The 12934-nt window shown below is 33.8% G+C and overlaps 1 protein-coding gene across 2 annotated transcripts in view; it reads right to left on the bottom strand.

The window, feature by feature from the left end:
• Positions 1-12934, bottom strand: part of LOC126827457 (acylamino-acid-releasing enzyme) — a 41531-nt gene that overhangs the window by 23113 nt on the left and 5484 nt on the right. For both annotated transcript variants that reach the window (XM_050556802.2, XM_050556803.2), the window contains exons 5-17: positions 12622-12749; positions 11612-11746; positions 10725-10816; positions 10541-10581; positions 9823-9944; positions 9236-9293; positions 7791-7894; positions 6484-6535; positions 6195-6283; positions 5090-5228; positions 2819-2899; positions 1795-1875; positions 869-957 (exon numbers count right to left, since the gene is read on the bottom strand). In XM_050556802.2, coding sequence (XP_050412759.2) covers positions 869-957; positions 1795-1875; positions 2819-2899; positions 5090-5228; positions 6195-6283; positions 6484-6535; positions 7791-7894; positions 9236-9293; positions 9823-9944; positions 10541-10581; positions 10725-10816; positions 11612-11746; positions 12622-12749 — 1211 coding nt within the window. The remainder of the gene's footprint in view (positions 1-868; positions 958-1794; positions 1876-2818; positions 2900-5089; positions 5229-6194; positions 6284-6483; positions 6536-7790; positions 7895-9235; positions 9294-9822; positions 9945-10540; positions 10582-10724; positions 10817-11611; positions 11747-12621; positions 12750-12934) is intronic.

Genomic DNA, 12934 nt, shown 5'->3' with positions numbered 1-12934 from the left:
AAGGATTTACTAAATATGTGACATGTTGATTTTTGTGTGTCAATTTTCATAATAAGCTAAACCAAATTTAACAAGTACGATAGTACTACATGGAACAGGAAATGAGCATGAGGTCGTTGCTACCATCTTGGAATTGTGATGTCATATCAAAAATTGAAATCTTTAATTGATGAACAATTGTCCAAGGAACGAGCGTGTCAAGTTTCATCTCGATCACACCTGAATTTGTAGTGTATTGATTTTTTTTTCAAACATCGTTGCCCACAAAAAGATGAATAACAAAATGATGAGGAACAAAAAGATGAAGAACAAATAGATCAGTAGTGCTTTTCAACCATTTCCTAGTTAACAAATATGTCCTTTGTATACCCTGAAGAAGGTCACCCATTGTCTACTGTTTTTGTTTTTACAAATCTTAACTAAATAGGAGTGTACATTTTTTGCTGTGTAAGAAATTCTGTATATTATTTTACCAAACTAATACACGTTTATTGGCGTACATTTTGTCAATCATTTATTGTCTATTATCTCATGTCCATCACAAAAAAATGCCAATCACAAAATCTACTCATTCATTATTTACATTATTAAAAATCTGTTACCCAGGACCATTATTGTCTATGCTCTCTCAAACAATGTAAGATCTGGGAGTCGTCAATTAACCAAGATGACAACACTTAAAAGTTTTGTATGACTAGGTCACTGTCTACACACAGTCAGCTATTTTTAGAAAGTTTGCATAGTTTTAAAATTCCTTTTCTTTTAGTAACTTATCAGTTGATATCTATTTTATCAATTGACATTTCTAGAAAAGTGAAACCCCTATACAAATGAGTTTGGGCAACATAAACAGGAAACATGAACAAACCTTAACATCCTTAACATCCTGATCCCCTATATTACCTAATAAGGAATTAACACTGTTTTGACCAAATCCCAGGGAACCTCGATAATTTACTAAAAACAAACAAAAATCATTTATGGTAAAAATATATATGGTCATCAAATTTACTTCAGTTTTGTATTTAAAAATTCGATAACAACCTGTCAAGACCACGTTCAATCAGTCCTCATCCAATAATGAGCACAGAGAATAATGGCTACATATTACATACATGTGTAAGAGTGATTCTTATTACACTGTTCCATACTTTTGTAGTAAAGTGTGGCCTATCCCATTCTCCACATTCCTACCATGACACATCATGCTCTTACTACGCTGAAAAATATCTTGCCACACTCACAGGGTTCCCGCGGCTTCGTCAAGCATTTTTTCAAGGATATTCAAGGATAAATTTACGTCAAATTCAAGGATTTTCAAGAACATTTTTTAGCCTAAAGTTACAATTTTTCACCTTAAAAATAACCAAAACATTACCAACTATCGTTATAATCTCATATTTAAAAGGAATTGAAGACATTTGAAACAAAATTAAGGATCTCAACTGAAATTCAAGGATATTTTCCTATTTCCGCGAAATTCAAGGATATTCAAGACCTTGAAAATGAAATTTTAAATTTAAGGATATTCAAGGATTTTCAAGGACCGCGGGAACCCTGACTCAGACACGATATAGCAGAATATTTTTTAGGTCGTAACGAAGGGGAGGGGCCGTGTTAAGAGCATAGCAGGATTGTATGGTGTGTTATGTATATGTAGTGAGAACATGACCTCAACACGCTCTATATGGTGTTTGTTATGTGTTGGGGGGGGGGGGGATTAATCAAAAAGTTTATTATCTATTTTTAATATAAATCCAAGTATACATCTATAAGTCAAAAACAAATACTTACCTAATAGAACAGAATATCCTGACTGACAGAAACCAGCTACATACAACATAAAACTTGTATCAAATGTTGTATGAGGTCCACCTGTAATACGAGGAAGGAAATAAATGTAAATCTATATGAGTACTATTATTAGGACATATTATTATTATTAGGACATATCATAAGCAAAGAGAATCAGCAATGGAAGAGAAAAGGTAATGGTATCTGACTGATATATCTGACCATAAGTGAAGAGTATACATAGTGGTTTCTGACTGATATAATTTACCATAGGGGAAGCGTATAAGTAATGGTTTCTGACTAATATAATTTACCACAGGGGAAGAGTATAAGTAATGATTTCTGACTAATATAACTTATAAGGGAAGACTATAAGTAATGGTTTCTGACTAATATGATATGGTGGTCCCTGATTGACATCACTTTCCACAAGAGAAAATATAACTTATTGATTCCAATTAAGGGGCCAATCCTGATAATATTTTGGAGAATAAAACTGCTTAATTTTGTGTGAAAACTCCTTAATATCCCGTACCTAAGGGCCGAGCAACTAATTAAATATTTGTGATATGTTTTCAAACAACTTACACCAGTCAGTCTTCATCTGGAAATAGTGACTGGTGTCCCAAGCTTTATTATGCGGTGTCTGGATAAAACCAGACTTTTATTTTATAAAAACAATGTGTAGGTGGAATTTACCTTTCGTTATTAAGTACAGCACATGGGTAATTCACTGTATAGACCTCTAAAGGAACGCCAATAGATTATCAGGTCACCCAACGAAAAAATTGACCAGAAATCTTAAAAGGGTTACGTGTCCGGATAAGCATTTTTGACAATCACGTCCAAACAACTCAATATTTTGAGCTGAAATTTTGAGGCAGGGTAAATACACCATTCCTCTATATTTTGGCGCATACGAACTCAGACTTTTGTTTTTGAGACTCTGTTCAAATCGGGATAGTCCCTTTAATATGACTTACCATGAGGGAACAAGTAATTGTTTCTGACTGATGTGACTTACCATGGGGGAAAAGTATAAGTGGCGGTTTTGATATGCTGTTTTCTTTATTGCTAATTAAAATACTTTCACAATCTAAGTTACCTGTAAGCAGATTTAAGAGAAAGATTTATATGTGTGACTGACTGTAAGGTAGTATTTTGGAAAGCACTGGCCATGCTAAAAACATAATTTGTGAATTGCAGGAAATTTAAAGGTATTCTGTTCTTTAGACTGTAAGTTTGAAAATAAAGAAAAGATTAGAGTCAGAAAGGGAAAAATGTCAACACATACAACAAAAAACTCTAGTATTAAAAACAAAACAGGTTTCTCTCTTGTAAGATGGCATCAGACCACTTAAATCCTGACATCAAAGTATAAGAATGTACTGGTATGCAAAAATGATATTTATAAACCTTACCAACAGTAGGTTTGATTATTTGGATATTTGAGTTTAAAAAAAAACGAACCTAACAAATATTAACTCATCAGATGTACTTAAATTGAAACTTTTATATTTCTTACAAATCAAAGAAGTCATGCTGTTTGAAATGAGAAAATAATTTCAGTTATCAAACTAAAAACATCACAAAGCAGAATTGATCAGAGATTAAGAAAATAAAAACTGATGCAGAAAATGTATCTTCTGTACAAATCATTTTCAAATTAGTTCACCTGGAGATATATTAAAAAGAAGATATTTTTTTATACAAACCAGCAGCTGCCAGGCAGGATACGCCCACATTTTCGAGAGATGGATAGAGAACAAGCTAAAAAGAATGTGATTTTTCCTTCAATCAAGGGCCATAATTCAGGAAATTACAATTCGATATGCGCAAATATCGAAAGGAACCGAGATCTTTGTGTTATAAACTTACATTTCAAGTTTCAACAAAATCGGATAAAAATTGTGACCTCTATAGGGTCCACAACCTTGATATACCATATTTTTACGCTATTTGAGAACGAAGGGCGTCCATTTTGTCTGTCAGTTTTGGGCCGGTCTGTCAGGGTATAACGGTGATATAATAATACGTTTTTTTAAATCGGATAAAAATTATGACCTCTATAGGGCCCACAAGCTAAAAAGCCGTTTGTCCGTACAATTAGGGGCCATAATTCAGGAAGTTACGGTAAAATATGCGTGAATATCGACAGGAACCGAGATCTTTGGGTTATAAACTTACATTTCAAGTGTCAACAAAATCGGATAAAAATTGTGACCTCTACAGTGTTCACAAGCTAAAAACGTGATTTTTCGTACAATCAGGGGCCATAATCCATGAAGTTACAGTCCAATACATGCCAATATCGAAAGGTGGTAAACCTATATTTCAAGTTTCATTCAAATCGGATAAAAATTGTGACCTGTAGACTGTTCACAAACAATTGTGGACAGACGTCCAGACGGACAGACGGACGAGGGCGACGAAAATATACGTCCACATGAAAATGTGGGCGGATAAAAAACGAAATGGGCTTTAATGACTGTCCTACTTTCCTACACCAACTAGATTAATGAAGACAGTTAGTGCATACACCATACAGTGTGCTATCAGGGAAATTTTGTCCTGACAGCACCGCCATGGCTTACTCTTCCAACTGTCAGGGGATCTTTAACATGCTGCCAGTGGTATACAAGGGACATCAGATTTTCGTTCCATCCGAATGAACCGATTTTTTTCCATGCTAGTCCCTCCATCCTGTCCTGTACCAGAAAAAACAGACTGAAAAATCCTCCGGAACTTTCTCGGCCTATGCATTGAACACGGGACCTCCTGATCAGTGAGGCAGTGTCATACTCAATGTGACTCCTGTTTTGATACAAAGAAGTTGTCTTGCAACACCAGGAATCCCCTAACAATGTTTTTGAACTAGATCATTGTCTTAGACTTACATGCGTAGATCTTACATGCAGAATCTTAAAATACAAAATGGTTCAGAAGAACTACATGGCTGCACATCGATTTTTTTTATTTTAGCATTTTAGAAAATCTTTAAAAATATAGCATATTGCATACAGACAAGACATTTCTGTTCAATATCATGATTTCTAACGCAATAGGGAATGAAAGATTTTAATTTATAGTTTCATGCAGTAAAGAAAGATTTTTTTCAGGGGCTACAACATTTTTGCGCTTAATTTTGGAACTACACAGCAAATCGAAACATTTCATATTGTCAGTAATTTATTTAGGCTTTTTGAGGGCTATGAAGGGCATTTCAGCATGAAAAAAAAAAAACGGGTGAAGCAATACAACCACTTTAATATAATGAGCAAATATACTTATTTACCATAATTAGTATTGACTCTATCAACTGTTGGTTGTAACACTGTAAGATCATAGGATATATTTGGTAATGCCACCTCTTCACTCAGTTTGTTCCATTTTATTGATTCATCTATGTTCTTCGAATTGAGGTTACCAATCATCTACAAGAAAAAAAACTGTGTTCTTGTGATCAGTTTTTTTTGCAACTACCTTACTCAGGAAGGGGCTGGTTTCGTCTAAATGGCGAACAAAAACTGATGTGAACAGAAATAGACCTTTTGTTAAAATGGCATTCATATATACTCAATGATCTAAAAATTGGAAAACAAAGAGAAAGTCAAAAGATGGGTGTCTAAAATCGGCCACAAAAATTGTTTGGAAAAAAAATGATAGAATAATTCACAAAATAATGGTTAAGTATTAATTCAACCCTATGCAACTTGAAAGTTGATAAACCATGTTTTCTTGGTGCTTCAATGCCAATAATGAGTGAGATTAAACTAAGCTGTTTAAATGAAATTTAGCTAATCAAAAAAGCTGTTTGTTTCGATGTGAATCTGTCTCACTAAATGCTATGGGATGCCCATATTCCTGAAGCAATGGCCTGAGAAATCCCTCTCTGGCCATTGCGGGATTAGCTTCTGATACTTAGCCTTTTAGGGAGTGTGTCTATTCTTCCTGTTCAATCAAGTCTATCCCAAGCACAGCAACATGACCATTCTTTTAATCGGGGGGCCTTTCTTAAAACTTTGAACAGTGATTTAAGGTATTAAAAACGGTTAAAGTGTTGTTCGACTCAAAACAGTATTGTTTACATTATATCTAGGCCGATAGCCTCGTTTGTCACACAATTAGTTTTTCTGCAATATTCTGCTATGCACTGGTTAATTGGGCATAATAAAATCGTGAGTCATGACGTAACGTTATCTAAACATAGTTGGTCCAATTTGGAGCTCTGTTTGGTATTGTTAATCGGACTATTGACCAGTCATAATTTAGAACAAGAATTTGCCTTCTTTACAGCAGTGAGTAGTGGGATTAGCTCTAATCAAACAAAACACTGCGAGGAGTATGTGGGATGCCAGGTAATTTGAAACTTTTCCGATCCTTCGTTATTCTATTCTTACCAGAAAATGTGGTGTATTTGGAGAAGAACAGCTAAGAATTATCTTATCTTTATAAACATCTAAAACATTCACTGATCCACGGTGAGACCCTGAAATAGACAATATATTATTATGTATGCCATAGACAAAGCTCTAAAAAAATATATATATTTTGATACTGATTTTAATCAAAATTCTTGGAGGTCTTATCCTATTGTTGAATATTGCTCTTAAACTCTTAATCAAGAAGCTCTACTATTCAAATCACTTGACTGCTATAACCCTACTTATTAGAAAAAATATATCTTACCTGCAGAAATAGGATGAACAGTCTTATTCACAACATTTATACCAAATGCACCCTAGAAATAAATCTAATATACTAAAGGACCCCATTGTGAGTATGGAGTCAATATGCACAACAGTGTAATAGTAACGCCCTGGAGTTTAATATATAGGGAACTTGTTTTCCATGGGGAATATCAGTGGACCTCAACAGCAGTGTTATAGTGAACCCTTTGAGTCTAATATTTATAAAATTTAATATTTATAAAATAACATTAAATGATTTACACAAAAAAAAATGCATTACAATTTACACATTTAACTTTTATTAAATAGCATTATATAATTTATAAATAAATGCCTTACAACATAACAATCATTTTACAGCCCCACTAAATAGGAAATATTTGTTCCATACCGATTTACACTTAAAGAGCCATTTAATAACTGTGTTTTCAAATGTTATGTTCAATTCTGGTATCAAGTTGTCGATATTTCTTAACTCGAGGCCTATTTATATTAATATAGTGAATTGAATTCATGTTTGAAATCATAACGCCGGCATGAACTGTGTTCAAAATGTCATTAATTAGTTGGTTAATAAATTTTATTAAGAGGGATTAAGAGCTCATTAACGCTGAACACTAGTGAACAGTTCTTGAGTGACTACTTTTAAACAGACTATAGTTTTAAGATCAATCAAAGGATTAACAGTCTGCCGGCTAAGTGGGAACACACCGTTATGTCAGTGGACCTAAACAACAATGTTATAGTGTAGAAATGAAATGAAATGGATTTTAATATCCTACTTTTCTGTACCAAACAGTATCAGTGTCAAACTTGCACACAGAAAATATCAATTAATGCAAACTATTTATTACAGTAACATGTGGAGGCTTGTCCAGTCACTTAAAGATCCATCAGAAGAAAAAAAGGGAGAGAAATGGGGTTTAACATCTACTCAACACAAACTAGGTCATTTCGGGACTAACATATGGTTCAATTTTATTTCAATAATTTGCTTGCACGTAGGGGTGTTTAGCAGTGAGAGAAAACCGGAGGACCTGCAGAAAACCCACGAGGTTGGACAGGCAACCCTACTCCTTGTCATGTACAACTGATGAATCGAAACCATGATGCAACGAGCATGGGCAAACCATTCAGCCATCCAACCCTTCCCCCCCCCCATCGGAAGAAACATCATACTATCTACATTAGTGAATAGAATCATTGCATACAAAAGAAAATATGAAGTCCCCTCATGTTAACACTCCTGATTTTTTTTCCTGGGGCAGGGACAGGTCTGTGTGTAGCAATACAGACAATACTCACGACTTGACTACGTCTGTTTGTATCAATAAAAACGTAAGTACTGTCAGTGGACCAACATCGTACTGGAAACGCATCAAAATACATTCCACAAAAATCACCACCAGCTGAAAGAAATATCAAATGCACATGACACAAATTGTATAGAACATTACAGAAATCATTGGTAAATGAGATTAATAGCATTTTCAACATCTTTTTGGTTCAATTTTGTCACAGTCACTGTATTCCTAGCTAAAAATTTGGTAATATATTATGAATATATCAGTATTTCTCTCCTTTTAATTAGGGTCAAGACTCTAAATATCCCTTAATGCCACATTCATGGTTGTGTGCATGATATGCAAGTGATATAACTGTCACTGCTGGACAATATTGTAATTCATATTAGCTTCCACTCTCTCATTAGTAAATGCAACATTTTTTTTTAATGGTTTGTCTATCTCTGGCCAGGTATTTAAATGATCAGTGTAACAAACTCAAGCATTCTCTATATTGTGACGTTATGACATGTACCATAGGGCTGGCGGAAAATATTGATATTGCCGATAATCGTCGGTAAGCGTTTTGAAAATCGATTATCGATATAGTTTTAAAATATCGATTATCGTGCAATTATAGGTACTTCACTTGTAAGAAGAAGTCCATAAAAATAATCCGTATCACTGTATTCTTTGCAACGTGTGCTTGGGCCTAGAACTGTAATTAAACAGAACAGTATAATAAAACACACACGTTTTGTTTTTTCACGCGAGACGCCACTGGTGAGTAATGTTGGAATCTTATGTCATGATGACTGCCAATGGATTCACGTAACATTCAGTTGTGCCCCTTATTTTGACTCAACATTTCTTTCATCTTCTGTTTCTAAGTCAAACACATACTTTCCCTTTATTAGTTTATCAAGGAACTTGCGAAGAAATGTCTGAAGAGGAAATAACTACATTTTACTCATTATTATTCAGGTCATAAGCGACAAAGATATGGCGAGCGGTGGCGGTTCTGTCTTCCAAATGAAGTTGGTTTTGCTATGGAATCCTATTATTTTATTGTCAAATGTCAAATAAATGAAAAAAATTCTACATGTATACAGAATGATATCACAACATAAACTTGCATATAATTTGTTATTGATCAAACCAATTGTAAGTCAAAATAATTTGCCGATATTATCGATTATTGATCGGTGGATGGTCGGCAATAATCGATACTTGAACCAGGATCGATTGCCAGCCCTAATTTACTAACATCCAGAAATGTATTGAATGTTATTTTAAATTGGCATTCCAACCAAGGATGACATGCACATAAATTGGAATTCTTTGACAAAGCACTTTCATAAAATTATTATACATATACATGTACATAACTTGTTCGAAACAGTATTATTATAAATGTACGATATATAGCAATGAGAGATTTCACTAATCTTGTTAAATCCTACAAACCTTTTATTGTATTAACAATATCTATAACAGCTTGGCTAGTCTTTGTCTTCCAGTCCACCTGAATTAAATGAAATCAAATGAAATTCGGGTTAACATTCTATTTTTCTGCGGCAGCTGGACTAATGAAGACAGGCGTATTTCATGCTTTTCATGCCATGTGCTAACAGGAATTCTAACTGTGAACAGTTCTCTTACATGAATGGCAATAAATACATGGGTGGATCTTGGTTTTTGTCCCATCCGAGTGACTATACACTATTTCCTTGCTCAACTCCTTGTCCTGCATCCTGCCAAGCCAAAACCAACCAGAAAAATCCTTATGAACTTTCCTGTCCAGCACTTGAATCAAATTAACCCGGTATAATCTAGTTGGTGAACCATCAACATACTCACTGAGTCACCATGGCTCTCATATTAATTAAAACAAGCTGAAATTCTATACTGAAAACCCTGATCATCTCTTCGAATATTTCTAAGCCATAGCAAAACAATATATCAATCTAACCAGAATTAAATTCATTCATGCAAAGTTTGCTTAAAAAATAAGCGCCTCCAAAAGATAGAATGTTTAAAACTAGTTTGTTTACCATCATTAAACGTGAACATTGTTTATGACCGCCTCCTATTGGTTGATCCATATAAACTAATTTTGATTGGTCAGGACTAATACTAAGAGCATGGACAGCTCTACCTTCATCACTAAGTAAAACTGGAAAAATTGTAAAAATTGCAATAATAATTGTAGAATTTGGTACAATTGATCTGTTTGATCGAAATAAAATTCTTTATAACCCACAAAAATCTTTTAGTATTAAACATCCGATCTGATTATAATACAGATCTATATTTTGTTTCGTTTTTTGTGTTCACTTGATGGCCTCCAGTACATTAAGATGTGAATGGTTGCAGTGGTATGTTGCTTCAGGGGTCATTATAGTGACTTTTGGGCCATGATGTCATTTGAATAACTAATCAGTGTCTGCATTCCAAGTAACTATTCGGAAATATAACTTTTGCTTTGTATTACTACAAGTGTCTACCCACAGTTCCTTGCACCACAAGATAAGAACTTGAATGAACAGACCCTCTGATTAGCTAATCCTTTACAGAAACCAGAACATGGGTTATTTAACAACTAATCCAGATCCTGGTGTAGTGAAAACCTATAAAAAACAAAACGCAATAGGATTGTGCGAGATCAATTACTAACTACAAACTTTAAAATGAGATTAATAAATATTCAAAACAAAATATATGATTATTAGCCAAAGTGAATGTACACATTTAGAAAATCTTCCATCTTACCAGTTTTTTTACTTTCAAAATCATAATAATACACTCCACTCCTGAAATAAAATATATCAAAAAACATTTAACGTGTATCATTAACTGGTATCATAAGCATAGATATAAAGCACAACAAAAGTTATCAGGTGTTCTAGAAAAAATAATCAATTAACTTTACAAAAAAAGTATAAAACTGACATACTTTCTCTGTGTGCAATATTTGAGTCCCAGTCTAAATGGCTCATGATCCCAGCCAACAAATACAACACCAGAATCATTGGGACACCATAAAACCTATAGTAAAGAGAAAGAAATATTTGACTGAAACTTTTAATGTAAAGCAAGAAGTCAACATGCATGTAATGATGTTTAAAGATGAAAGTTACAGGAGCTGTAACTGGCTTGCATTATGGGACTAACATTTAATCACTTCAATAATGCATGCACGCAATGGGTTCTTCAGCAGTAAGCGGAAATCAGTGAAAGTGGACATAAACTCTGTTTACTATAAAGCATGCCAGGAACGGTGCCGAGAACTGGAAAGATTTTTTTTGTAATATGTACTGAGAATAGTGGCAATCTGGAGCACTGAAGTGAGGTGGTCTCAGCACGGCACAGTTAAATGTCTGTAGTGGAAGCGCTATCTTGCCTCAAAGCGGTTCACAGTACGGATTTCTGCACATGCGCTAGTATTAAATTTGATCCTTTGACACTTTTCCCCCATGACTGAAATTGTAGAGCAATGTAAACGGTGCAATTTCTTGAATTTTATTGCTGCCTGGAATGGTACCGAGTATGGTAGGCGTATCGCGATCAAGTGTAAACACAGCTATAAACTATTAGATTAAGCAAGCAACCCTACTTCCCAAACAAACATGGGATCAAACTTTGGCTGGCATAGATGACAGGTCTGTTGATTCAAACTAAAATTCATATAAACAGTACAATCTAATCCTAACAATCTCATGACACATCTATTTCACAATAACACTCTCAAAATTTGAAACCAAAAATGCTTATTTCATAAAAGTATTGGAATGAAATATTTTTCTTCAACAGCAAGTGCTCTATTTTTATTCAGACAGGTACCTCTCCGCACGAGACATTTTCTGCAGTTTCCAAAACATCAACAGATCCAGTAGAAATATCCAATATACAAACAATGGGTTGACTTTTCTTTGTTAACTGTTCTCCCCAATCTTCTAACACATCATGTTCGTGACCCTATCATAAACAGAAATTTTTAATCAAATTAAGTTTTCTACAAGTTCACCCCGATTCTAAGAGTTATTTAACATGCACAAAAATGTGTTTAAAGTGTGTATGGCTTTATTCTTTGGAACCTTAAAATGGATGAAAATGGGTTTAAAAGCACATATTAAGGTAATATGAATGTACATAAAGTGTGTTTTGTTAACGCATGCACAAAAATGGGTTTAAAAGGTGTATGGCTCTATTTTTTGGAACCTTAAAATGGACAAAAATGGGTTTAAAAGCACATATTAAGGTAATATGAATGTACATAAAGTGTGTTTTGTATTCAAATTTTAAAATTGTCATTGTAATTTCTAATTGGTGAAATATGTGAACTGTCCAAATTGAAATGCAGTCGTTTACGTTTGCTTATTAGTCCATTCTACATGTTCTTATATTATTATTGTTGTTTGTGAATGTGTCATTATTAATTATTTCTAGACTGTTTTGTAGGATATGTTTTGGTTTGTTCATAACCACAGAATACACTGCTAATGTACTAATTCTAAAATGTTCAATGTGCCTTAAATATTTTGTAAATTAGGATCCAAAAATATTTTCATGGTAAGATAACAACATCAGTATTGATTGAAATGAACTAATATTAAATTTTAATGCAGGTTTTTAATTACGAATTTTATGGAAAACATTAAGTTCGAGGTTTAGCTCCTTTAAGTGTGGAAATGTAAAATGAAATGAGGTTTAAAGTACTACTTCCATGCACCAACCAGTCTAATGTAACAGGGTGTGAAAATGTAAAAAGAAAAGAAATATAATAGTGTTGAAAATATAATAAATGTAATACTTAATACACCATACTTAAGACAAAATTCACTGCATCTTACCTTCACAATGTCATCTTTTTTTTCGTCTTCTTTGTTATCAAAATAACTACCAGTTTTAGTTTTTTTCTTCTCTGCTACATAGGCTAATTTCTGTTCAGAGTATGACCATTGAAAACTACCAAAATTAACTGTAATATAATTTTCATAAATTAGCTTTTAGAAACAATCACTTCCAAAGAATATAGACTGGGACCTCACTATAGCTTAGCTTGTCATAAAGTGGGACTCCGGATGTGTTGGTGTTCTTAGTGTTTAACATCCTCTTCCTCCGAAGGTGATATCGCAGACAAGTCTTATTTTTCATTTTTCTTTT

This window comes from Patella vulgata, chromosome 7 (genome assembly GCF_932274485.2).
Source record: "Patella vulgata chromosome 7, xgPatVulg1.2, whole genome shotgun sequence".
In the NCBI taxonomy this organism is placed as follows: Eukaryota; Metazoa; Mollusca; class Gastropoda; family Patellidae; genus Patella; species Patella vulgata.
This window is presented reverse-complemented; position numbering and strand designations above follow the sequence as displayed.